Raw genomic sequence first — 27,160 nt, forward strand, 5'->3', positions numbered from 1 at the left:
CAAGTCTGCTATGCCATTCGGTCAATCCCTCTCAACTCCATTCTCCTGCCTTCTCTGAATGCTACAAACATTTCAAGGGAGGCAAGCATCCAAAAAAACCCCTCATTTCTTCTAATAATCTACGCTTAGACATAAACGTAAGGTTCAGCAGATATTGGAAATCAGTGCAACACACACAAAACGGGCAGTTGGATGATTGGGAAGCTTTTAAAATCTAACAAAAGGCAACTATAAAAGCTGTAAAGAAAAAGATGAAATACGAGGGCAAATTAGCCAATAATATAAAGCAGGATACTAAAAAGTTTTTTTTTTAGTTATATAAAGAGTAAAAGGGAGAGAGAAGTTGGCATTGAACCACTGGAAAATGATGCTGGTGAGATAGTAAGGGGGAACAAAGATATGGCAGATTAACTTAATGGATACTTTGCTTCAGTCTTCACTGTGGAAGACACTAAGTGTGCCAGAGGTCTGTGTAAGGGAGCAGGAATGAGTGCCATTGCTATTACAAAGAAAAAAATGCTAGGCAAACTGAAAGGTCTTAAGGTGGATAGCCACCTGGACCAGATGGACTACATCCCAGGGCGTGGAGAGAGGTTGCTGAAGAGATAACGGATGCATTGGTCATGATCTTTCAAGAATCACTTGATTCTGGCATGGTCCTGGAGGACTGGAAAATTGCAAAGGGAGAAAGGGAAAAGAAAGGAAATTAAAGGCTGATTAGCCTAACCTCAGTGGCTGGAAAAGTGCTGGAGTCTATCATTAAGGATAGGATTTTGGGGTACTTTGAGACTAATGATAAAATAAGTCAAAGTCAGCATGGTTTCTGTAAAGGGAAATCTTGCCTGACAAAGCCACTGGAGTTTTTCAAGTAAGTAACAAGTGGGGTGGACAAAGGAGAGGAACTGTGGATGTAATATACTTGGATCTTCAGAAAGCATTTGATAAGGTACCACACGAGGCGGCTTAACAAGATAAAATCCTGTGGTATTACAGGAAAGATACCGGCATATATAGAGGAATGGCTGACAGGCAAGAGGCAGCATGTGGGAATAAAGGGGGCCTTTTCTGGTTGGCTGCCAGTGATTAGTGGTATTCCTCAGGAGTCAGTATTGGGACCGCTACTTTTCAAATTGTTTGTCAATGAATTAGATAATGGAATTGATGGCTTTGTGGCAAAGTTTGTAGATATTACAAAGATAGATGGAAGGGTACGTAGTGCTGATGAAGCAATGCATTTTAGCAGGACTTAAGACAAAGTGGAAGAATGGGCAACAAAGTGGCAGATGGAATACTGGGAAATGTACGACAATGGATTTTGGTAAAAGGAACAAAAGTGCAGACTATCATCTAAATGGGAAAAAAATTCAAACAACAGATGGAATTAGGAATCCACATGCAAGACTCCCAGAAGGTTAATTCACAGGTCGAGTCTATGGTAAAGAAGGCAAATGCAATGTTGGCATTTATTTCAAGGGGAATAGAATATAAAAGCAAGGGGATAATGCTGAGGCTTTATAAGACAATAGTCAGGCCACACTTGTGTTGTTAGGAGTTTGGGCCCCATATCTCAGAAGGAATGTGTTGTCATTGGACAGAGCCCAGAGGAGGTTCATGAGGATGATTCTGGGAACGAATGGGGTTAACATAAGAGGATCGTTTGGCAGTTTTGGGCCTGTACTCACTGGAACTTAGAAGAATGCAGGAGTATCTCATTGAAACTTACCAAATGCTGAAAGGACTAGATAAGGTGAATGTGGAGAGAACGTTTCTTCTGATGGGGGCATCCAGAACTAGAGGGCACAGCCTCAAAATTGAGGGATGACTTTTTAAAACAGAGGTAAGGAGGACTTTTTTAGCCAGATTAATGAATCTATGGAATGCTCTGCCACAAACTGTGGTGGAGACCAATTCCGTGAGTGTACTTAAAGAAGTTGATAATTTCCTGATCGGTCAAGGGCATTGAACAACATGGTGAGAAGGCAAATGTATGGGGTTCAGTGGGATCCAGGATCAGCTATAATGGAATGGTGGAGCAGACTCGATGGGCTGATTAGCCCAATTCTGCTCCTGTGTCTCATGGTCTAAAATGCAGGGTGGAACTCAGGTCAGGCAGCATCTATGTAATTGAATAAACAGTCAACACTTCAGTCCTGATGAAGGGTCTTGGCCCGAAACATCAACTATCTATTGATTTCTGTAGATGCTGCCTGACCAGCTGAGTTCCTTCAGCATTTTATGTGTGATGCTTAGATATATACTGATCTGCTTGATATTAGACATATATTGATCTGTTTAATATTGTTGAATTATATGGTGAAATTTCAGTGCAGACAACCAAGGTCACAACAAAAACAGTCCATTTCCAGCTCAATGAATCCTTTTTGCAACAGATTTTAAAACACGCTTGCTTCTCTGTTAGACAAAAGCAAGAACAAACCTGGCTCTAGCACTACTGATATAAAGAAAGGTGCTGGAAATGGGCCAGTAACATCATGAAGGATCCCACCTAACTTGCTCAGAGATTCCCATCAGTTTGGAGGCTGCATAGTATCCACTCTAGGACAACCAGACTAAAAAATTTACTTTCCCCAGGCAGTAAGGCTGATCAACACCTCCACCCACTAACCCACCCATACAGTATCCCCAACAGCACTTTATCATTTCCTGTCAGTCACCTTATGTACAGACACTCTTGCGGCGAATGTCACTTTATGCACGTACAATCAATCTAAAAGCTATTTCATATATGTATTTCTATTTACTGTGGTTTTTTTTCTATTATTGCGTATATTTTTGTGCTGCATCGGATCTGGAGTAACAATTATTTTTTCTCCTTTTCACTTGTAGACTGGAAATCACATTAAATGATCTTGAATCTTGAGATCTGTCAATACTGATTGTTTACTCAGTGTGGCCCTTTGTCCAAAGCAGGGTTAACCATATAACCATATAACAATCACAGCACGGAAACAGGCCACCTTGGCCCTCCTAGTCCGTGTCGAACCCTTAATCTCACCTAGTCCCACCTACCCGCACTCAGCCCATAACCCTCCACTCCTTTCCTATCCATATACCTATCCAATTTTACCTTAAATGACACAACTGAACTGGCCTCTACTACTTCTACAGGAAGCTCATTCCACACAGCTATCACTCTTTGAGTAAAGAAATATCCCCTCGTGTTTCCCTTAAACTTCTGCCCCCTAACTCTCAAATCATGTCCTCTAGTTTGAATCTCCCCTACTCTCAATGGAAACAGTCTGTTCACGTCAACTCTATCTATCCCTCTCAAAATTTTAAATACCTCGATCAAATCCCCCCGCAACCTTCTACGCTCCAATGAATAGAGACCTAACTTGTTCAACCTTTCTCTGTAACTTAATTGCTGAAACCCAGGTAACATCCTAGTAAATCGTCTCTGCACTCTCTCTAATTTATTGATATCATTCCTATAATTCGGTGACCAGAACTGCACACAATATTCCAAATTTGGCCTTACCAATGCCTTGTACAACTTTAGCATTACATCCCAAATGGTTCCAAACCGTTTTTATGCTATGGACTAATAACATTAAGTAATGGATCCTAGGTTGGGAACACCTGGTCTAATTGTAGTCTGTGATGATACTCTGACTCCAGGAAACAAAAAACAGAAATGAAATCTGTGGAGAGAAAACAAGCAAAATAGAACAATAAACCATGCATTCACGTGTATATCCTGTCCTAAATGGCAAACCTTGTAGAAGAAATACTGCACAAGTTGTGCGATCCGGATGTAGTACAAATGTCCATGGACAAGCAGAAGCTTCTGTAGGTGTTTAAACTTTGGTATTGCATAATCACTATTTCTGGCTGCTTGACGTCCTTCCTTGCCCTTCAAACCTGAAATTTAAAATTTAAAGCATCTGTAGGTGCATATGGACCACTGGTTAAGTAATTGAAAAGGTTTTCTATGTTGTAATATACTTATATACAGCCCCCACTTTTCGAACGTTCGATTTACGACAACTCGCTGTTAAGAAAGACTTACATTAGTACCTGTTTTCGCTAACCAAAGAGGATTTTCGCTTTTACGAGAAAACCCGCTTTATACATGTGTTTACCCCGAGATAGACTACGACTGTGAAGCCCGGTGCGGGCAGCTGTTTGTGCATGCGTATGTATATGTGTATGTGCCGATTTTTTTCTCCAAATCAATTTTGGTTCGCTGCCTTCCCGAGTTTAATAAGTGAAACTACCTACATTATATTGTAGATATAATACCTACAATATTTCTACTTTATATAGGGTGTAAATTTATTATATCATTCCTGCTTTTACTCTATGCTAATGTTATTTTAGGTTTTATGTGTTATTTGCTTTGATTTGGTAGGTTATTTATTGGGTCTGGGAACGCTCAAAAAATTTTCCCATATAAATTAAGGGTAATTGCTTCTTCGCTTTACGACATTTCGGATTACAAACAGTTTCATAGGAAAGCTCTACCTTTGGATTGTGGGGGAAACCTGTAATACATTTCGTATATTTTCCTCTGCGACAGAGGAATAAATCTGACTGGCTTGTAGCTTCTTGCTGTCTAGCGTCCTTTATGAATAGTGTTATATTTTCTACTTTTCTATCTCATAAGACCATACACTAATCCAAGACATTTTGGAAATTTTTTCCTGTTGGATATCAAGGCCCTAAGTGAGAATGTGCAGAGGGTAAGGGGTACGCGTAGAAGGGGTGGGCGAGGGGTAAGTGTAGGAGGACAGGGAAGAGGTAGCTAAATTTAGGTGCCAGACAGCATGTGGCCACCACAAAGAAGAAGAACCTTGCGACCAAAAGACAATGTGTTCGGCAAAGTATTTTGAGCTATATACCTATTTCCAGTGTTTTGCTTGCATCCATACCCATTCCAAGTATAACGCTTGCGTCTATGCTTATTCCGAGTATTTTGCGTGCTTAGCTATGCAATAGCCAATCAATTGACGGATTTGAATCGGTAACCATATTTGCGAATGTAGTACCCTGCTCTTGGGTATAAGTATTACCTTTGTAAACCGACAAATTGGGAGTTGGCTACCTTATGCCTGAAGTGCATGGGGCTGCGAACTCCTCCCTGAATAAAAACCATTCCAGAGGTAATTTCGTGTCTCTGGTGTTTTTCCTCAACTGAGCAGGTTAATAATTTCAGGTTGACACAAGGACAAAATCACTCTACAGGAATTTTTATGAAGTGCAAGTACATTTCCATTGTGCCTTGCTACATCATTAAATACCTTGGTTAATCTTTTCCCTCATTTTTCTGGGACTGCCCCTGAACGACGGACTTGAGCGCAGCACCAACACAGAGGCTGGGTATAAGAAGAACCAGAATTGCCCCTACTTCCTGAGGAGACAGAGGTCTTTTGGAGTGTGCAGGCCTCTCCTTCAACATCATCTACCAGTCTGTTGTCACCAGTACAATCATCTATGTGGTGATGTGCTGCGGCAATGGCATCAATGGTGTGATACCGACAGGTTCAATAAACTGATCTGAAAGGCTGGCTCTGTTATAGGAATCAAACTGGACACACTGGAGGCTGTGGTAGAAGAAAGGACCCTACGAAAATCCTGGTAATTCTGGCCAACTTTTCTTACTATCTGCATGCCACCATGGCTGAACAGAGGAGCACTTTCAGTAATAGACTAAAACAGCTGTACTGCTCCAAAGAGGGTCATTCTTGCCCTTGGCCAATACACTCTATCATGAGTCAACCTAGAGTCAGGGAAGTGATGTTCCCCCTCCTGTTAGACTGTTAATAACCTCTGTTTACCTCTAACCTCTATTTAAGCTGTTTTATTTTTAAGGTAACTTATTTTTTTATTCTTCCTTACTTCTCTTCTAATATTTATTTTTAATATTAATATTTCTAATAATAACATTAATACGAGGCTGAGAGTATGGTGCAGGAAGGAAGGGTTCAGGTTTTTGGATAATTGGTCTTTGTTCCAGGGACATTGGGATCTGTTTCGAAGGGACGGTCTACATCTGAACCGGGGGGGTACTAACATTCTTGCAGGAGTGTTTGCCAGTGCTGCTCGGGGGGGTTTAAACTAGATGTGCAGGGGGCAGGGATCCAGATCCAGAGGGTTGGTCAGAAGGAGCATGGGGTTAAATGTGTAGAAGGTTTGGGTGATCTTGAGAAGGTCATCAAAATTCAGGGTGCAATTAGCCCGATGGAAGTTCAAGGAGTTGGGTTAGGTACAGTAGACAGTGTTTTAAGCAAAGAGAGGAGGAATGGGCTAAGAATTCTATACTTGAATGCGCGTAGTGTCAGAAATAAGACAGATGAGCTTGAAGCTCAGATGAAAATGGGGAACTACGATATTGTTGGGATAACGGAGACATGGCTGCAAGGGGATCAGGTCTGGGAATTGAGTGTACCAGGGTATATGTGCTATCGTAGAGACAGAAATATGGGAAGAGGGGGTGGGGTGGCCCTGTTGGTGAGGAATGAGATTCAGTCCTTAGCAAGAGGTGACTTGGGAACAGGGGAAGTAGAGTCTGTGTGGATTGAGCTGAGGAACAGTAAGGGTAAAAAGACCCTAATGGGTGTTGTGTACAGGCCCCCAAACAGTAGCGTGGATATTGGGTACAAGTTGATTATGGAGTTAACATTGGCATGTGCTAAAGGTAACGCAGTCGTTATGGGAGATTTCAACATGCAGGTGAACTGGGAGAATCAGGTAGGTGCTGGACCCCAGGATAGGGAGTTTGTGGAGTGTCTAAGGGATGTATTTTTGGAACAGCTTGTGCTTGAGCCAACCAGGAACGAGGCTATTTTGGACTTGGTGATGTGTAATGAACAGGAATTGATAAGTGATCTTGAAGTAAAGGAGCCATTAAGAAGTAGTGATCATAACATGATAAGTTTTTATCTACAATTTGAGAGGGATAAGGGCAGATCAGAGGTATCAGTGTTGCAATTAAATAAAGGAGACTACGGAGCCATGAGGGAAGAGCTGGCCAAAGTTAAATGGGCGGATGCCCTGGCAGGAAAGACAGTGGATCAGCAGTGGCAGATATTCTTGGGCATAATACAAAAGATGCAAAAGCAGTTCATTCCAATGAGAAGGAAGGATTCAAAGAGGGGGAAGGGGCCACAGTGGTTGACAGAGGAAGTCAGAGATTGTATAGCATTAAAGAAAAAGAAGTATGACAGGGCTAAGATGAGTGGGAATACAGATGATTGGGGAAGTTTTAAGGAACAGCAGATCTTAACTAAAAAAGCAAAACGGAGAGAAAAATCAGGTATGAGAGTCTAGCCAGGAATATAAAAGGGGATAGCAAAAGCTTTTTTAGCTATGTGAAGAGAAAGAAGATAGTTAAGAACAATGTTGGCCCCTTGAAGAATGAATTGGGAGAAATTGTTATGGGAAACAGGGAAATGGCAACAGAATTTAATGCGTACTTTAGATCTGTCTTCACCAGGGAGGACACAAGCAATCTCCCAGATGTATGGATGGGCCAGGGTCATAAGATATCAGAGGAACTGAGACAGATTGACATTAGGAAAGAAACTGTGATGAGTAGACTGGTAGGACTGAAGGCTAATAAATCCCCGGGTCCAGATGGTCTGCATCCGAGGGTTCTAAAAGAGGTGGCTCAGGAAATTGCGGATGCATTGGTAATCATTTTCCAATGTTGCTTAGATTCAGGATCAGTTCCTGAAGATTGGAGAGTGGCTAATGTTATCCCACTTTTCAAGAAGGGAGGGAAGGAGAAAACGGAGAACTATCGCCCTGTTAGCCTAACGTCAGTTGTGGGGAAGATGCTTGAATCCATTATTAAGGACGAAATAGTGGCACATCCTGATGGCAGAAATAGGATTAGGCCGAGCCAGCATGGATTTACCAAGGGCAAATCATGCTTGACTAATCTGTTGGAGTTTTTTGAGGGTGTAACAAGGATGTTAGATGAGGGTAAGCCAGTGGATGTTGTGTACCTAGATTTTCAGAAGGCATTCGATAAGGTGCCACATAGGAGATTGGTGAGTAAAATCAGAGCTCATGGCATTGGGGGCAGGGTTTCAACATGGATAGAAAACTGGTTGGCAGATAGAAAGCAAAGGGTAGCAGTGAATGGGTGTTTCTCGGACTGGCTGGAGGTGACTAGTGGGGTACCACAGGGCTCTGTATTGGGACCACAGCTCTTTACGATTTATGTCAACGATTTAGATGAGGGCATTGAAAGCTTTATCAGCAAGTTTGCTGACGATACTAAACTGTGTGGCAGTGTGACATGCGAAGAGGACGTTAGGAGAATACAGGGAGACTTGGATAGGCTGGGTGAGTGGGCAGATACTTGGCAGATGTCATTCAATGTGAATAAATGTGAAGTTATCCACTTTGGAAGCAGGAACAAGAGGGCAGAGTATTGGCTGAACGGTGTAGAGTTAGGTAAGGGAGAAATGCAAAGAGACCTAGGAGTCCTAGTTCACCAGTCAATGAAGGTGAATGAGCAAGTGCAACAGGCAGTGAAGAGGGCAAATGAAATGTTGGCCTTTGTTACAAGGGGAATTGAGTACAAGAGCAAGGATGTCCTTTTGCATTTGTACAGGGCCCTGGTGAGACCACACCTGGAATATTGTGTACAGTTTTGGTCTCCAGGTTTGAGGAAGGACATTCTGGCAATTGAGGAAGTGCAGCGTAGATTCACTAGGTTGATTCCTGGGATGGCAGGGCTGTCTTACGCAGAGAGATTGGAGAGATTGGGCTTGTACACGCTGGAATTGAGGAGATTGAGAGGGGATCTGATTGAAACGTTTAAGATAATTAAAGGATTTGATAGGATTGAGGCAGGAAATATGTTCCAGATGTTGGGAGAGTCCAGTACCAGAGGGCATGGATTGAGAATAAGAGGTCAATTATTTAAAACAGAGTTGAGGAAGAGCTTCTTCTCCCAGAGAGTTGTGGAGGTGTGGAATGCACTGCCTCGGAAGACGGTGGAGGCCAATTCTCTGGATGCTTTCAAGAAGGAGCTAGATAGATATCTGATGGATAGGGGAATCAAGGGATATGGGGACAAGGCAGGGACTGGGTATTGATAGTGAATGATCAGCCATGATCGCAGAATGGCGGTGCAGACTTGAGGGGCCGAATGGTCTACTTCTGCACCTATTGTCTATTGTCTATATGCACCAGCTGCTCATACAACAATCCACCACCTGTTCCCATGGCTTCACCTGACCCTGATCTGGGGAGGGCGGGGTGCTAAGCAGGTGCTACACCTTACCGAAGAGTGATCTGCAGGATACCGGAGGGAAGGAGCACTTACGCCACCTTTGCTAGAGATGAATCTCCACGTGGCAACCCACCTTAATTAGTATCAAATAAAACTCCACCAATCATTGCCTTGATAATATGCAGATTATCCAAAGGCCTCAAGACAGATAGATAGATAGATAGATATATAATTTCCAAAATCAATCTGGTTTAACTTCACTGTAAAAATATATCCATCCTCAGTGAAATCCATCACAAAGCTATTTGAACAGCTGAAAATGAAGGAGGCCTATAAATAGCAAACATGAGGAAATCTGCAGATGCTGGAAATTCAAGCAACACACACAAAATGCTGGTGGAACACAGCAGGCCAGGCAGCATCTATAAGGAGAAGCGCTGTTGATGTTTCGGGCTGATACCCTTCGTCAGGACTAACTGAAAGGAAAGATAGTAAGAGACTTGAAAGTAGTGGGGGGAGGGGGAAATGTGAAATGATAGAAGACCGGAGGGGGTGGGATGAAGCTAAGAGCTGGAAAGGTGATTGGCAAAAGTGATACTGAGCTGGAGAAGGGAAAGGATCATGGGACAGGAGGGCTCGAGAGAAAGAAAGGAGGCGGTGGGGGGGGGGGGGGAGAGCACCAGAGGGAGATGGAGAACAGGCAAAAAACAAAATATGTCAGGGAGGGGTAAGAAGGGGAGGAGGGGCATTAATGGAAGTTAGAGAAGTCAATGTTCATGCCATCAGCTGGGAGGCTACCCAGCCGGTATATAAGGTGTTGTTCCTCCAACCTGAGTTTGGATTCATTTTGACAGTAGAGGAGACCATGGATAGACATATCAGAATGGGAATGGGACGTGGAATTAAAACGTGTGGCCACTGGGAGATCCTGCTTTTTCTGGCGGACCGAGCATAGGTGTTCAGCCAAATAGTCTTCCAGTCTGCGTCGGGTCTCACCAATATATAAAAGGCCACACCGGGAGCACCGGACGCAGTATACCACACCAGCCGACTCACAGGGAACTGTCTGGGGGCTGAATGGTAGTGAGGGAGGAAGCGTAAGGGCAGGTGTAGCACTTGTTCCACTTCACCTTTCCAGCTCTTAGCTTCATCCCACCCCGTCCGGTCTTCTATCATTTCACATTTCCCCTTCCCCCCCCCACTTTCAAATCTCTTACTAACTTTCCTTTCAGTTAGCCCTGACGAAGGGTCTTGGCCCGAATCATCGACAGTGCTTCTCTTTATAGATGCTGCCTGGCCTGCTGCGATCCACCAGCATTTTGTGTGTGTTGTTTGTGGCCTATATATAGTGTTCTCAATAGAACTGCTTCCCTGTATTCCAATAACTGGCTTCAATAGACCAGCTCATTGGACTACACTTGTTGAAGGCATAATGTCAGTGGATGACAGTGAAAGCCATTGATGAAATCACAAATTATGTACATATAAGGTTGTTAACAGATCAGTGATTACAAATTGTTCTGTTTTGACCTTTGATAGTTTTCTTACCAATTCCAACATGTGCCTCCAGAACCATACTGACATCATTTGCCCCATCACCAATGGCTAAACATATGGGCCGTTCTTTTGTGTTTTTCACCATTTTTACAATCTGAAATAAAAAGATGAAAGATTTATAATTTACATAGAGTGGTATAAATTCTATCATTTAACCTTAACTGCAATAGTTTTTCTGATGAAATTGATCTTGTAACAGAGTAGGTGGGAATAAAGTTGTAGCTTATTTTACCCTCTGCTCACAGCAAACCAGAGACGCAGGAAGAATGGACAGCAAATCTTTATAAACTGACTCATGGGAGCAAGAAGTGGATACCACAAGAGGGATTGTGTTGAGTGACTGCTGAGATTGGCTGATCTTGTAACTGGAACTGGATGGTAAAGATAATCTACCAAATATATTATCTTCATTTGTGATGAAAATCTACTAACGAGAATAATTTTGTATCAACCATCACTTTCATTAATTCTGATGAACAGTCTTCACTGCCTGAAAAAAATGGGTGGAGGCAGATACTCTCAGGATATAGAAACAGCATCTAAACCAGGGATTTCCAACTTTTTTTTAATGCCATTAATCAATACCATTAAGCAAGGGGTCTGTGGACTCCATGTTGGAAACACCTAATCTAAACAAAAGCATGAGATTGCCAAATTATGGAGGCTATGGACCAAATATGAGTAAATGGGATTAGTGTGGATTAGTACAAAAGGTAGCATGGACTCGACACCTGAAAGGCCTCCCTCTGTGTTCCGGAAATTTATGACTCTATGGAGTTCTTCTAAATTATCAAGAAACAATTCTTACATGATTGCTAAGTAACATTGATAGTATCTCACGAAATGATAATCCATTTATTTCAGGATATCAAAGCCACCCAAGAAAATGGAGGCCAAATTTGTTGGCAAAAATCAGATATGAAAAGTCAAACGGGAATGTTGTAGACAAAGTGCCCACACATCCTCCAATCTCTTTGATCCACCACCATCATGCAGAAAATACAGGAGCATTGGAACTAGGCAAGCCAGATTGGATAATAGCTTCTTCCCTTAGGCTGTGAGACTAATGAATACCCTGCCACCAACAAGGTCTCGTCACTAGGTCAGCAAGCTGTTTACTGTTTACCTGTGCTGCACACTACACGTACTTTGAATTATATTTTATTAACTTATTTATTGTAATATTTTGTTTTCTGTGCTGCGTGTGATATACATTTTTTGGGTGCACCATGGTCTGGAGGAACGTTGTTTCATTTTGGCTGTATATATGTAGTCAGATGACAATAACTTGAATTTGTAATTATAATAGGTAAAAAACACACTTAAGACACTTGTGACAAACAATCCACCATATCATCATCAGATGAAGAGCTTTATTCTGCTAAATGTGACAGGAAGATACTCTAAATACACCTATTTTGAACAAAAGTATAAAGATCAAAGCTCTTCTCTACTGGTGGTACTTATAGCAGGAATGGTGAAAAGGAATGCAAACCTGCAAATATGATAGAAAGATGACTTAAACATGTCTTAAAATGGAAGACAACTTTGAAAGTAAGTAGGGATAAATTGAAGACTATCAGAGGTCAAAAATAAAGATGTCTAACTGCCAACCAAAGATCTTTTCAATGTCACATTCACTGCATCTCCCAGCAGCGCACATCCAAATGCATCCTTATTCGTGGTTTCAAGATGGAAGTGTACAGATACTTATGGGTCTTTTAAATATATACTCTTAATATACTTTTGATAATCAACAAGTGGATTATATGGGGCTCCCCATGGGGATATAACAGAGGGATGGAAAGATGAATAGACAGACATTAAAGACTGGCAAAAAGTCAGCATACCTGTGCTTTCTGTAATGGTGCCATGCGACAACAGAGGACAGCTGTACATCTCTGGCATATTTGTAACAATAGACTTTTGTAGTTACTTGAGCCACCATCTTGGGTTGGTTTCAATATTAGCGACAGAGCAGCACCGTCTATGATCAAGCCATATTGCTGCGTAACTGACCAACTTCTAGAACAGAAATTGTTGCAGGTATAATTTTAAACTGTGATGAATGGCACAATTCCAATAGAAAAGGTTTCCTCCCACCCAAAGCATGCCATAGCTGTGACCAAATTAGTGCGATCAACATAAACTTTGTTGCAGTTCATTGATTCTGCCACTAGATGCCAATGCACCTTACACATTGAGCCAGAATTTACTGAAGCCTTTCAATTGGAACAATCATACGACTACACAGCATAGAACAATACAGCACAGTACAGGTCTCTCAGCTCACAATATTGTGCTGACCTTTTAACCTACTCTAAGATCAATTTAACCCTTCCCTCCTACATAAATCATTTTTCTATCATCCATGTGCCTATCTAAGGCTTTCTTAAATACCCTTAACGTATCTGCCTCTACCACCACCCCTGGCAATGTGTCCCACACACCCACCGCTCTATGTAAAGAACTTACCTCTGACATCCCCCTATACCATCAACCTTATCAACACAGAAGCAAAATTAGGCCATTTGGTACACCGAGTCTACTCTGCTATTCCATCATGGCCAATTTGTTCTCCATCTCAACCCTATTCTTCTGCCTTCTTCCCAAAACTAATCAAGAACTTATCAACCTACCCAGTAACTTTGCTTTCACAGCCATCTGCGGCAACAAATTTCACTGATTCACCACACTCTAGCTAAAGAACTTCCTCATCTTTGATCAAAAAGGCCGTCAATGTATTCTGAGGCTGTGTCCTTTGATCCTAGACTCCTCCACTATAGGAAACATCCTTTCAATATTCGCTAAAGTAATCTGCAATAATCACTATAGATGTTGACATTTATGCCAAGTCTTTAAATGTTTATTTCTTAATTCACAATAAAGAAATCACTTCATGATTAAACATAAACACAAGAGATTCTGCAGATGCTGGAAATCCAGAGTGACACTCACACAAAATGCTGGAGGACCTCAGCAGCTCAGACATCTATGGAAATGAATAAACAATCAATATTTCAGACCTGGATCCTCCATCAGGACTGGAAAAGAAGGGGGATGAAGCCAGAATAAAAAGATAGGGGGAGGGGCAGGAGGGCTAGCTAGAACATGATAGGTGAATTCAGGAGGGTGGGGGAGGGAACAAAGTAAGAAACTGGGAAGTGATAGGTGGAAAAGGTAAAGAGCTGGAGAAGGAGGAATTTTATAGGAGCAGAGAGTCATGATCAAGTTTCACCTAATTTTTTTTTTAAAAAGTAATATAGATGCTCCACAGGTGTATTATCTGATATAAAGATTCATAGATACGATAAGGCAAGTGACCAACAGCTTGGACAAAGAGGTTTTTGGGAATCACTTAAGGAAGCTCTGGAACTGAAAGACCTAGGAGATGAAGCACATTGGCCATTGATGGATCTCAGAAAGTAGAGTACTCATCTTAGAATAAACAAAGCTACTACCAGCAGCAGTTCCTACCTATTCAAGTATAATGTTGAACTTCAGTTAGGTTACATATACTAGATCTCAAATTGAGCAACACACAATGCAGGGGGAATTCAGCAGGTCAGGCGGAATCTATGGAAATGAAAAAGCAGTTGACGTTTCAGGCCGTGACCCTTTACCAGGACCTGATGATTTTCTTCAGCACTTTCTGTGTGTTGCTCAAGATTCTCAGCATTTGCAGAATCAATTGCTTTTGTTTACGTCTAACTTGCTAGACTGAAACAGGTGATTAAGACTTTCAGGGCAGCACAGTCGTGAAATGGTTAGTGTAATGTTATTAAAGCAACAGCACACTGGGTTCAATTCACACTTCCGTCTTTGCTGCGACTGTGTGGGTTTTCTCCAGGTGCTCCAATTTCCCCCCACGTTCCAAAGACCTACAGGTTAGTAGGTTAATTGGCCATATGGAAGCAATAGGGTGGTGTTGGTTTGTGGGCTGCAAGAGCTTGAAACTGTGCTGTATCTAAATAAAAGGATGGACCAATAGGATAGATAAACAAAATTCTGCCTGTCATCTACAAGGGGATATGATTTTGATGGGGCACTGGTTGAAAGTTCAAGTTGGTGTGGTCTTTCATTGATTCTATTATGGTGTTATTCTATTACGGATTTATTGAGTTTGCCCACAAAAAAATGAATCTCAGTGTTGTTAATTGTAACCTATATGTACTTTGATAATAAATTTAATTTGAACTTTGAAATCAACTTTTTCAGTTAAAGTCTCACCTGACTGCAGCACTTTTGTGCAATACATCCTCCATTCAGTAAAATGTCAACTTCTATTTTTACGTTGAAGAATTTGGACTAAGTATTGACTTGGCAGAGATATCTCAAAAAGCCTTACCTTAAAAGGCTTGCAGAAGAACATCTTTTATCTTGGACAACCACTTTATGGAGCTCCAGTAATAGTTCGTGCACTTTCTCTGCGCCTCTTGCTCTATACTCCTCAATGTGTTTGGTTGTCAGCTCTAAAAGCTTCATATTGGTATGAAAAAGTCTGCAGGCAAAACATGTGGCCATTGCTGTTTCCATTTTGTCCCCTGTGAGCACCCAAACTTTCATACCTGCAGAATGCAAGGCTTCAATAGTTTCTGCAGCTTGTTCCTGGAGTCTAGACAGAGAAAACAGAAGAACAAACATTCAACATTTTATATGCAAAAATTGCACCCAGTAAAAAAATACAGTTTTCCCTTTAATAGACAAATATTTATGCCAAAAATCTCTGTAGTAGCAGGTTATGATACTTGTCCAACTTTGGTTTTTGGACAGTGCTTACCCATGGATTTTTCTCCAATAGCTACCTATGATAGAATGCAGATTCTGATTATTTACAGTATATCTACAGGTGTCCCCTGCTTTACGAATGCTCGCTTTACGCCACTTTGCTTTTACAAAAGACCTACATTAGTAACCTGTTCTCACACTACAAAGAGGATTTTTGCTTTTACGAAAATTTTTCCCATATAAATTAATGGGTTTTCGCTTTACGCCATTTCGGCTTAAGAAAGATTTCATAGGAACACTCTACTTTTGTAAAGGGGGGGGGACCTGTAAAAGCCAAAAAAAACTGCACTCTGCAGATCTGCCAGCCTCTGTGCACAGACAGAAAATTAGAGATTCAGAACAACGACACCTTCAGAATTTTCATTCTAGCATCTTTTCCATAAATGCTGCTTCTCCAACCCTGTGAGCCTAGGTAGAAAGGATGATATTTCATAAAAGGTTAGTCATTGCAGAACAAGGGGCAATTTGAAAGTGAGATATAAAATTATGAGGGGTATATATATAGAATAAATGCAGGCAAGCCTTTTCAACTGAGGTTGAGTGAGACTAGAGCTCTAGGACATGAGTTAAGGGTGAAAGGTGAAATATTTAAGGGGAACACGAGAGGGATCCTTTTTTATTCAGAGGGTGATGAACAGTGTGGAATGAGTGCCAATAGAATGGTAAGTGCATATTCGATTTCCATATCGAAGAGAAATTTGGATAACTGCATAGATGAGAGTGGTATGAAGGGCTATGGTCCGGTGCAGATTGATGAGAACAGGTAGATTAATAATAACACACACACAAAATGCTAAGCAGCACCTACAGAAAAAAGTACAGCTGATATTTCAGGCCGAAATGTCGACTGTACTTTTTTCCATAGGTGTTGCCTGGCCTGCTGAGCTCCTCCAGCATTTTGTGTATATCGCTTGGATTTCCAGCATCTACAGATTTTCTCCTGTTTGAGGCAGATTAATAGTTCAGCATAGACTATAAAGGTCGTAGTGTTCTATGACTCTATGATAACTTGCTCCCTGATCTCTGTGTATATCTATGTCCCAGCTGACTACATCTGATTACCCTCCCCTCCTTTAAGGTCATTATTGTCATGCAGTAAGATTATCATAATTAGATCATTACTGGCTTGATTGTCCCTCACATTATGTCAGTTCCTGATTAAGCAAAGGCACTAACAATCCAAGGAGGAATATTTACTAAGTATATCCTGAAATAAGTTTGAAAATAATTGTTCATTAAATAAATAATTGAATGGATGACATGATGTTTGCTGCACACCACCTTCCACTTAACAAAGAAGCAGTACAGCAACTAAAGATGGAAATTTTTGAACAAGCTGCTGCAATTTAGTACTGGAATACTAACCTTTAATCAGTATTTTTTCTAATTAGTAGCTATTCCTACAATTTAAATAAATAATATGATAAGTCTGTCAACCAACAGTGGCAGGAATGTTTACTCATGGCTTACAATGAAATGTTCTGGATTACTGTTGTCTGTGCCAGTAAGTTTACAGTATCTCCAATCACAGGATGATGGCTTTGGGCAAAGCCAGGACTCAGATTCATTTACCACATGAACATGGAAACACACAGTGAAATGCGCTGTTTGCGAAAACAACCAACACAACCTAAGGATGTGCTGGGGGTAGCTCGCAAGTCTCACCACACCACGTTCAGCAGAACAACACAAACAACAACATAACAACAGCAAAACAAGCCCTGTTCTTCTCTAAACACACAGACACAAATAAGCCTCCAATTTCAGGACAGGCTTCCAACCTCTAGTTCCTTGCTAAGACTCACAGAGCATTTGCTACTTCTATCCATTTGCCTTTGCTAGACATGCCAAGTCACTTTGGTAGATATTTAATCATCAACCATAATGGTACTGATTGGTAGCCCCAAACACCAGAGCAGCCATTGACGCAAATGATGCATTACACTGTAAGCTTAAATCTTTTGATGTACAACTACCAAATAAAGCTAATCTAAAAATGGTGGAACAAATATGTAATTGAGGTAAAGATATCCAAATACAAAGGCTGCTTGATCAGATTATACAGTTGGACAATAAACATAAATAATCTCTCAAAGACTTACTTGTCTTCCACAGCTGTTGCCCCAATTATATGCAAATCACTTTCTAAACTTTCATAAAGTTCAGCCAGTTTTTCTTCTCTGTCCTTTAGGGCCATTTTGGCAGCATGGAGCTGTGCACTGATCTGGTCATATTCGTCCTGAGCAAATTCTTTATAAGCGACACAGAGTGTTCTTAAGCCATCCTGAAATTATGCAATTGCAGCACAAGTCATCCAACAGGTACTATTTTTATCTAATGCCATCATATTTACATGATTCATAAATTTTATGCAGTTATCTTTTGTTTAAATCTCTCATTTCAATGCATCTTGGGTAGTTCAAGATATACAGATTGGACACATAATAGAAATGTTTGTGCAAAAATCCTTTGATTTATGAAAAGGCAATCGGCAATGGAATCCAAATGGAAAAATGACAAGTTTTTTTTCATCAGACTAGAATGAGAGGTCAGGGGTTAAGGGTGAAAGGTAAAATGTTTAAGGGGAACATGAGGAAGTATTTCTTCACTCAGGATGGTGAGAGCGTGGAATGAGCTGCTTGTAGAAGTGGTGAATAATAGTTCAATTTCAACATTTAATAAGAAATATGGATAGGTACATGGCTGGGAGAGGTATGGAGGGCTATAATTTGGGTGCAGGTCAATGGCACTAAGCAGATTAATCGTTCAGCATGGGCTGGATGAGCTGAAGGGATTGTTTCTGTGCTGTTACGTTTTGTGACTTTATCCTCAAAGATCGTTGGAAGAATAGAAATTTATAGCTGTATTCCACGAAAAAATTACTTATAATTTAAGAGATAAATATGGAACATTTTTGAAAATTTGGCGCCCTTATTTACAAAAGACAGGATTAAATATATAGGTGCTCCGAAGATGAAATAATTGGTTATTTGGGGAAAGAAATAAATATATATACTAAAGTTATTACGAACTCCATGGAGCATGTGGGGATCTTCCAATATCCAGGCACTCTTTCTTTCTCTTTTTTTTCTATAGGGATGCTAGGGGGAGGGGTTAAGGGGAGGGGGGATGGGTAATATACATTTTTTTTCCCATACTTTTATTTTGTAACTACTTGAAATACAATAAAAAAAGTTTAAAAAAAAGGATCTTGAGATGTGGTGGTTTCCACTTTGATCAAAGAGATATTCAGTCAGAGCCACCTGGAAAGCCATTCAGCACAGGCACCTGCTAGTGCACTTCCCTTTAGCTCTATAAACTATTTCAGTTCCAGAATTACACACTCAAACTATGCACATAAGCTATCTTATGTATTTATATTTATCGTGTTTCTTTTTTTAGTATTATGTCATTCATCTTATTGTGTTTTTTTTGTGTTGCATTGGAACCAGAGTAACAATTACTTAATTCTCCTTTACATTTGTGTACTAGAAATGACATTAAACAATCTGGAATCTTAAATCTTATCAATTGCCTTGAAAATAAATTTTAAACCAGTAACTTTCCAAGTCCAGGAAGGGGGAAATTGAATACTACAATAATAATAATTACTTTTCCAAATAACATTCTTCACACATAACCAACATCATTGCTTCAATGGCATTTAAAAGCCTAAGAAATTTTTTGTTTCTGCCTGTTCCCTCCATCCTCAAACACCTGTCTAACCAGGAACCTGTTGCTTTCAATCTTGCATTTATCCATCAAGACATACTTAAAGTTAACTTACTGTTCTAGAATGGTGCGGGGGTGGGAGAAGGAAAATTGCAAAAAAAAAAAAAAAATCCGTAAAAGGCACCTTATAATTGAAATAATCTATACCTGGAGTAACAAATGGAAAATACTGGAGGAACTCAGCAGGTCAGGCAGCATCTAGGGAAAGCCTGGCCAAGGAAATCTGACATTTCTGGCTAAGACTGGAAAGGAAAGGGGAAGAAGCCAGATTAAGGAAGATAGGGGAAGGAAAAGAGTACAAGCTGGCAAGTGATGGGTGAAACCAGGTGAGGGAGAAGGTAGGTGGGTGGGAGAGGGGAGATGAACTGAGAAGCTTCCTAAAAAGTTCCTAACATTTCATCTTATAATCAAAAGCATATAGTAAAGAACTGAAGAAATCACGAAACTAAATGTTAACTAACCATCAAGAACATCACAGAAAGACCACATTAGCACATTAGATCTTACCACTGCACTGTGTTCCACGTGCAGCTTTATTTCCTCTTGTTTTCCAGCATTCACCTTTGGAAAAACTGAGGAGTCTGCTCCCTTACAGAAAAGGAAAATTTTCCCTATTGTGAAAGAAAATAAAGTAATGGATAGGAACCAGAAATGAAAATAAAGAATATCTTAATGAAACTTTTCAAAATAATGCAGGATAATTCCCCATTTTGTACAAAGTTTTAAACACAGTAATTTATTAGGATATATGTAGAAACAGCTTTTACATTAAAAAAGGACACTACCTGCATGATCTTTCACAATCACACTCATGCGTCGACGAATAGAGTCAAAGCTAAGAATCTGCAGAAGTTCATACCTGTAACCAGAGGAAGCATTTATATTTTCCATCCCAGAAACATGATCACAACAGTTGACACACATACTTAAAAGTCAAATGAATTATCGAAGTACGTAGATGTCACCGTATGCTACCTCAGATCATTTTCTTTCATTTATTTTTTTATTTATTTAAAGAAACAGTGCAGAACAGGCCCACGCAGCAATCGACCTATTTAACCCTAACCTAAACACAGGACAATTTACAATGATCAATTAACCTACTAACCAGTATACTTTTGAAATGTCGGAGGAAACCAGAGCACCTAGAGGAAATGCGTGCTCACGGGAAGAACATACAAACTTTCTAACAGAGGACACCAGAATTGAACTCTGAACTCCATTGCCCCATGCTGTAATATGCTATCTTGGCCCCCTTCTTGCAGGCACTTACAGGAAAATTAAAGAACTACAGTTAAACTGAGTCTACCAATTGAAAAAAAATGTATGATTCCAAACTGAGGAAAATTCTTTTGGAGGCAATGTCATCTGTCACAGCTCACTCACCTCTTCCTAACGAGGGCAAGGATAGAGTTCTTTAGGCCTTCTATATTGAAAGGATCATTTTTAATGACCTTTAGGAAGAGTCTGCTACCATGCATTTTCCTGTCTTCTTCCCTTGAAGCATTCGAACAGGTCTGCTCCCTTTGCAAATTCCAGTGCAACCAACCAATTCTCTTCCCCATCCAAATTCCGGTTTGAGATGGTGCTACTTAAGGCATGCAGTAGCTTACTGGTAGTTGGAAGGTAAGAAATTTGAGTAATAAAATTACAATAACACCTTTTCTGAAGAAAATTGTGGTAAACCATCACCGCAAACAATGAAGAAGCAGGCAGAGTTGAAGCTGATTGGAAGGATGGGCCGTGTGGGTTCATTGCAGTGCCGAAGCTCAATGTGTTCATGATGGAGTCACAGACGGAGTTGGTGTCACTGTTGGAATTGGAGTGCAGTCAATGTGGAAGAGTTTTGCTGCCTGTCCACTTAACCTGAGCGAGAGGTTGGATTGCTCCAAATGAAGAGCAATTTGGTGAGATTGAGAATGGCTTCAGGTTAGGCAGCCCAAGTGTTTCGCTATGCCAGGGTCCAGGGTCCTAGATGAGGCAATACCCGGTGTTTGGACAATTTAAACACCGGTCCAGGTAGACCAGAAAGCCTGTGTCAGGACTGGAGGCAAAGGTCGAGCCGGTTTCGCTTGCTCTCTCATGATGTTCACGATGGGGTGAGGGGAGGGCTACTGCACTGGATCGAAAGAAGCCGCAGAAAGTGGTAAAATTAGTCAGCTTCAACTTGGGTACTAGCCTCCATAGTATCCAAGACATCTTCAAGGAGCAGTGCCTTAGCAAGGTGTGTTCACTATTAATGACCCCATCCCTCAGATTGCCCTCTTCTCATTATTGCTGTCAGGAAGAAGGTACTGAAGCCTGAAGGCACACACTCAGCAATTCAGGAACAGCTTCTTCCCCTTTGCCATCTGATTTCTAAATGGACACAGAATTCATGAACACTACCTCACCTTTATTATATCTGTTTTTGCACTATTTTAATTTAATTATTTAATATACATACATATGCTTACTGTATTTGATTTATTTTTTTCTATATTATGATGCATTGCATTGTACTGCTGCTGCTAAGTTAAACAAATTTCACAACATATGTCGTTGATATTGAACCTGATTCTGATTCTATTATTTAACCATATAACAATCACAGCACGAAAACAGGCCATCTCGGCCCTCCTAGTCCGTGCCGAACTCTTAATCTCACCTAGTCCCACCTACCCGCACTCAGCCCATAACCCTCCACTCCTTTCCTGTCCATATACCTATCCAATTTTACCTTAAATGACACAACTGAACTGGCCTCTACTACTTCTACAGGAAGCTCATTCCACACAGCTATCACTCTCTGAGTAAAGAAATACCCCCTCGTGTTTCCCTTAAACTTTTGCCCCCTAACTCTCAAATCATGTCCTCTTGTTTGAATCTCCCCTACTCTCAATGTAAACAGCCTGTTCACGTCAACTCTATCTATCCCTCTCAAAATTTTAAATACCTCGATCAAATCCCCCCTCAACCTTCTACGCTCCAATGAATAGAGACCTAACTTGTTCAACCTTTCTCTGTAACTTAAGTGCTGAAACCCAGGTAACATCCTAGTAAATCGTCTCTGCACTCTCTCTAATTTATTGATATCTTTCCTATAATTCGGTGACCAGAACTGTACACAATATTCCAAATTTGGCCTTACCAATGCCTTGTACAATTTTAACATTACATCCCAACTTCTGTACTCAATGCTCTGATTTATAAAGGCCAGCGTTCCAAAAGCCTTCTTCACCACCCTATCTACATGAGACTCCACCTTCAGGGAAGTATGCACTGTTATTCCTAGATATCTCTGTTCCTCTGCATTCCTCAATGCCCTACCATTTACCCTGTATGTTCTATTTGGATTATTCCTGCCAAAATGTAGAACCTCACACTTCTCAGCATTAAACTCCATCTGCCAACATTCAGCCCATTCTTCTAACCAGCATAAATCTCCCTGCAAGCTTTGAAAACCCACCTCATTATCCACAACACCTCCTACCTTAGTATCATCGGCATACTTACTAATCCAATTTACCACCCCATCATCCAGATCATTTATGTATATTACAAACAACATTGGGCCCAAAACAGATCCCTGAGGCACCCCGCTAGTCACCGGCCTCCATCCCGATAAACAATTATCCACCACTACTCTCTGGCATCTCCCATCTAGCCACTGTTGAATCCATTTTATTACTCCAGCATTAATACCTAACGACTGAACCTTCTTAACTAACCTTCCATGTGGAACTTTGTCAAAGGCTTTGCTGAAGTCCATATAGACTACATCCACTGCCTTACCCTCGTCAACATTCCTCTTAACTTCTTCAAAAAATTCAATAAGGTTTGTCAAACATGACCTTCCACGCACAAATCCATGCTGGCTACTCCTAATCAGATCCTGTCTATCCAGATAATTATAAATACTATCTCTAAGAATACTTTCCATTAATTTACCCACCACTGATGTCAAACTGACAGGTCTATAATTGCTAGTCTTACTTCTAGAACCCTTTTTAAACAATGGAACCACATGAGCTATACGCCAATCCTCCGGCACAATCCCCGTTTCTAATGACATCTGAAAGATCTCCGTCAGAGCTCCTGCTATCTCTACACAAACTTCCCTCAAGGTTCTGGGGAATATCCTGTCAGGACCCAGAGATTTATCCACTTTTAAATTTCTTAAAAGCGCCAGTACTTCCACCTCTTTAATTGTCATAGGTTCCATAACTTTCTTACTTGTTTCCCACACCTTACATAATTCAATATCCTTCTCCTTCGTGAATACCGAAGAGAAGAAATCGTTCAAAATCTCTCCCATCTCCCTCGGCTCCACACATAGCTGACCACCCTGATTCTCTAAGGGACCAATTTTATCCCTCACTATCCTCTTGCTTTTAATATAACCGTAGAAACCTTTCGGATTTACTTTCACCTTATTTGCCAAACCAACCTCGTATCTTCTTTTAGCTTTTCTAATCTCTTTCTTAAGATTCCTTTTACATTCTTTATATTCCTCGAGCAATTCCTTTACTCCATGCTGCCTATATCTATTGTAGACATCCCTCTTTTTCCGAACCAAGTTTCTAATATCCCTTGAAAACCATGGTGCTTTCAAACCTTTAGCCTTTCCTCTCAACCTAACAGGAACATAAAGATTCTGTACCCTCATAATTTCACCCTTAAATGACCTCCATTTCTCTATTACATCCTTCCCATAAAACAACTTGACCCAATCCACTCTCTTAAATCCCTTCGCATCTCCTCAAAGTTAGCCTTTCTCCAATCAAAAATCTCAACTCTAGGTCCAGTCCTGTCCTTCTCCATAATTATATTGAAGCTAATGCTATTGTGATCACTGGACCCAAAGTGCTCCCCAACACATACATCTGTCAGCTGACCTATCGCATTCCCTAACAGGAGATCCAACACTGCCCCATCTCTAGTCGGTACTTCTACGTATTGTCGCAAAAAACTATCCTGCACACATTTCACAAACTCTAAACCATCCAGCCCTTTTACAGAATGAGCTTCCCAGTCTACATGTGGAAAATTAAAATCTCCCACAATCACCATCTTGTGTTTACTACAAATATCTGCTATCTCCTTACACATTTGCTCTTCCAATTCACGCTCCCCATTAGGTGGCCTATAATACACTCCTATCAGTGTTACTACACCTTTCCCATTCCTCAATTCCACCCAAATAGCCTCCCTAGAGGAGCTCTCTAATCTATCCTTCCAAAGCACCGCCATAAGATTTTCTCGGACAAGCAATGCAACACCTCATCTGGCCCCTCCTACTCTATCACACCTGAAGCAACTAAATTTGAAGCAACTAAACTGAAGCAACTAAATTTGCATGATTGGGTTTTTTTTTTCTCTTTCTCTGTGCAGTGGTTTTGATTTTTTTTTTAAAAAATTGGGTTCTCTGGGTTTCTTGCTTTGTGGCTGCCTGTAATTGAAAATAAATATAATAATAAAAGTTCTTTCAAACTTTGAAGCTTGAATTCAGGGAATTAAACATCATAATTTTTACTTTGCCCCTTTTTATCATCCAGGGACCCAAGCAGTCCTTTTAAGTGAAGCTGAAGTGCACTTGCATTCCTCCTAATCTCGTATTTTGAAGTTGGTACCTACGATGAAGTCAGCTCTGAAAGACTAGGCAGATAAGACCAACAGAGAAACCTAACTGCCAGGAAAGTGGTTTGGCAATGCAATCATGGAAAGTGAAGAGCATACCAAGGTTCAAAAGAAGTCATGGTTATCCACTGTAACCAAGGAAGACACCAGTTGTGAGGGCTACTTGTGGACATGTCCACAATACTCCCTATTGTGGACATATTCAGAAACATCACAGACCCTGACACCAGGGAAGCAATCTACCATCTGTGCTTCTTTTTCATATCCACAGAATCATCTATCTGTCCCCCAAACTATATAATCCCCTATTACTGCTGCCAGCCACTTTAATTCCTTACCCTTCTGAGCCACAGGTCACGTCAGTGCTAAGTTTTAATGGATATTGCATCATCAACTACAGGTGGCAGGGTGCAGGGATACCTGAAAGAAAAAGTTTGTAAACCCTTTGCAATTGCCTGGTTTTCTGCATTAATTACTCAAAATGTTGTCAGATCATCTGTCACAATGATAGACAGACATAATCTGCCTAAACAAGTAATAAACCCATCAAAGACATAATGGGCCAAATGGGCTAACTCTGTTCCTGCATCTTCTGGTCAAACATTCGTACTTTTTATGTCTTTATTGGACCCACTGTTTAATCATTCACAGTCCAGGCTAGAAAAATATATGTTAACCCTTGTATTTAATAACAAGTAGAATTTCCTTTAGCAGCAATAATCCCCAAATGTTTCCTGTAGCTGCTGATCAGATTTGCACAACAGTGAGGAGAAATTTTAGACCATTCCGCCATACATAGAAAACCTACAGCACAATACAAGCCCTTCGACTCACAAAGCTGTGCCGAACCTGCCCTTATCTTATAAATTACCTACTGGTACCCATCGCCCTCTATTATTCTGAGCTTCACGTACCTGTCCAGTAGTCTCTTAAAAGACCCTTTCATATTGGCCTCCACCACCATTGCCAGCTGCCGCTTCCAAGCACTCACCACTCTCTGCGTAAAAAACTTACCCCTGACATCTCCTTTGTACCTACATCCAAGCACCTTAAAACTGTGCCCTCTCATGCTAGCCATTTCAGCCCTGGAAAAAAATCCTCTGACTATCCTCTTATCATCTTATATACGTCTATCAGGTCACCTCTCATCCTCTGTCACTCCAAGGAAAAAAGGCCGAGTTCACTCAACCTAATCTCATAAGGCATACTCCCCAATCCAGGCAACATCTTTGTAAATCTCCTTTGCACCCTTTCTATGGTTTCCACATCTTTCCTGTAGTGAGGCGACCAGAACTGAGCACAGTACTCCAAGTGGGGTCTGACTAGAGTCCTATATAGCTGCAACATTACCTCTTGGCTCCTAAATTCAATCCCACGATTGATGAAGGCCAATACACTGTATGCCTTCTTAACCACAGAGTCAACCTGTGCAGCTGCTTTGAGTGTCCTATGGACTTGGACCCCATGATCCCTCTGATCCTCCACACTGCCAAGAGTCTTACCATTAATACTATGTTCTGTCATCATATTTGATTTACCAAAATGAACCACTTCACACTTATCTGGGTTGAGCTCCATCTGCCACTTCTCACCCCAGTTTTGCATCCTATCAATGGCTCACTGTAACCTCTGACAGCTGTCCACACTATCCACAACACCTCCAACCTTTGTGTCGTCAGCAGATTTACTAACCCATCCCTCCACTTCTTCATCCAGGTCATTTATAAAAATCACGAAGAGTAGGGGTCCCAGAACAGATCCCTGAGGCACACCACTGGTGACCGACCACCATGCAGAATATGACCAGTCTACAGCTACTTTTTGCCTTCTGTGGACAAGCCAGTTCTGGATCCACAAAGCAATGTCCACTTGGATCCCATGCCTCCTTACTTTCTAAATAAGCCTTGAATAGGGTACCTTATCAAATACCTTGCTGTAATCCATGTACACTACATCTACTGCTCTACCTTCATCAATGTGTTTAGTCATATCCTCAAAAACTTCAATCAGGCTCGTAAGGCACGACCTTCCTTTGACAAAGCCATGCTGACTATTCCTAATCATATTATGCCTCTCTAAATGTTCATAAATCCTGCCTCTCAGGATCTTCTCCATCAATTTACCAACCACTGAAGTAAGACTCACTGGTGTATAATTTCCTGGGCTATCTCTACTCCCTTTCTTGAATAATGGAACAACATCCGTAACCCTCCAATCTTCCGGAACCTCTCCCGTTCCCGTTGAGGATGCAAAGAT

At 40.9% G+C, this 27,160-nt stretch overlaps 1 protein-coding gene and 1 long non-coding RNA gene across 3 annotated transcripts in view; one reads left to right on the top strand and one right to left on the bottom strand.

The window, feature by feature from the left end:
- The window catches only part of atp11c (ATPase phospholipid transporting 11C), a 208,025-nt gene that overhangs the window by 58,151 nt on the left and 122,714 nt on the right, over positions 1-27,160 (bottom strand). For both annotated transcript variants that reach the window (XM_059976687.1, XM_059976686.1), the window contains exons 16-22: positions 20,071-20,144; positions 19,793-19,896; positions 17,656-17,837; positions 15,114-15,380; positions 12,616-12,790; positions 10,757-10,859; positions 3,737-3,882 (exon numbers count right to left, since the gene is read on the bottom strand). In XM_059976687.1, coding sequence (XP_059832670.1) covers positions 3,737-3,882; positions 10,757-10,859; positions 12,616-12,790; positions 15,114-15,380; positions 17,656-17,837; positions 19,793-19,896; positions 20,071-20,144 — 1,051 coding nt within the window. The remainder of the gene's footprint in view (positions 1-3,736; positions 3,883-10,756; positions 10,860-12,615; positions 12,791-15,113; positions 15,381-17,655; positions 17,838-19,792; positions 19,897-20,070; positions 20,145-27,160) is intronic.
- Positions 5,312-27,160, top strand: part of LOC132397902 (uncharacterized) — a 49,311-nt gene continuing 27,462 nt past the window's right edge. Inside the window, exons 1-3 of the long non-coding RNA XR_009513475.1 lie at positions 5,312-5,598; positions 11,011-11,143; positions 17,745-17,874. This is a non-coding gene — a long non-coding RNA (uncharacterized LOC132397902). The remainder of the gene's footprint in view (positions 5,599-11,010; positions 11,144-17,744; positions 17,875-27,160) is intronic.

Source organism: Hypanus sabinus, chromosome 8 (assembly GCF_030144855.1).
Source record: "Hypanus sabinus isolate sHypSab1 chromosome 8, sHypSab1.hap1, whole genome shotgun sequence".
NCBI lineage: Eukaryota > Metazoa > Chordata > Chondrichthyes > Myliobatiformes > Dasyatidae > Hypanus > Hypanus sabinus.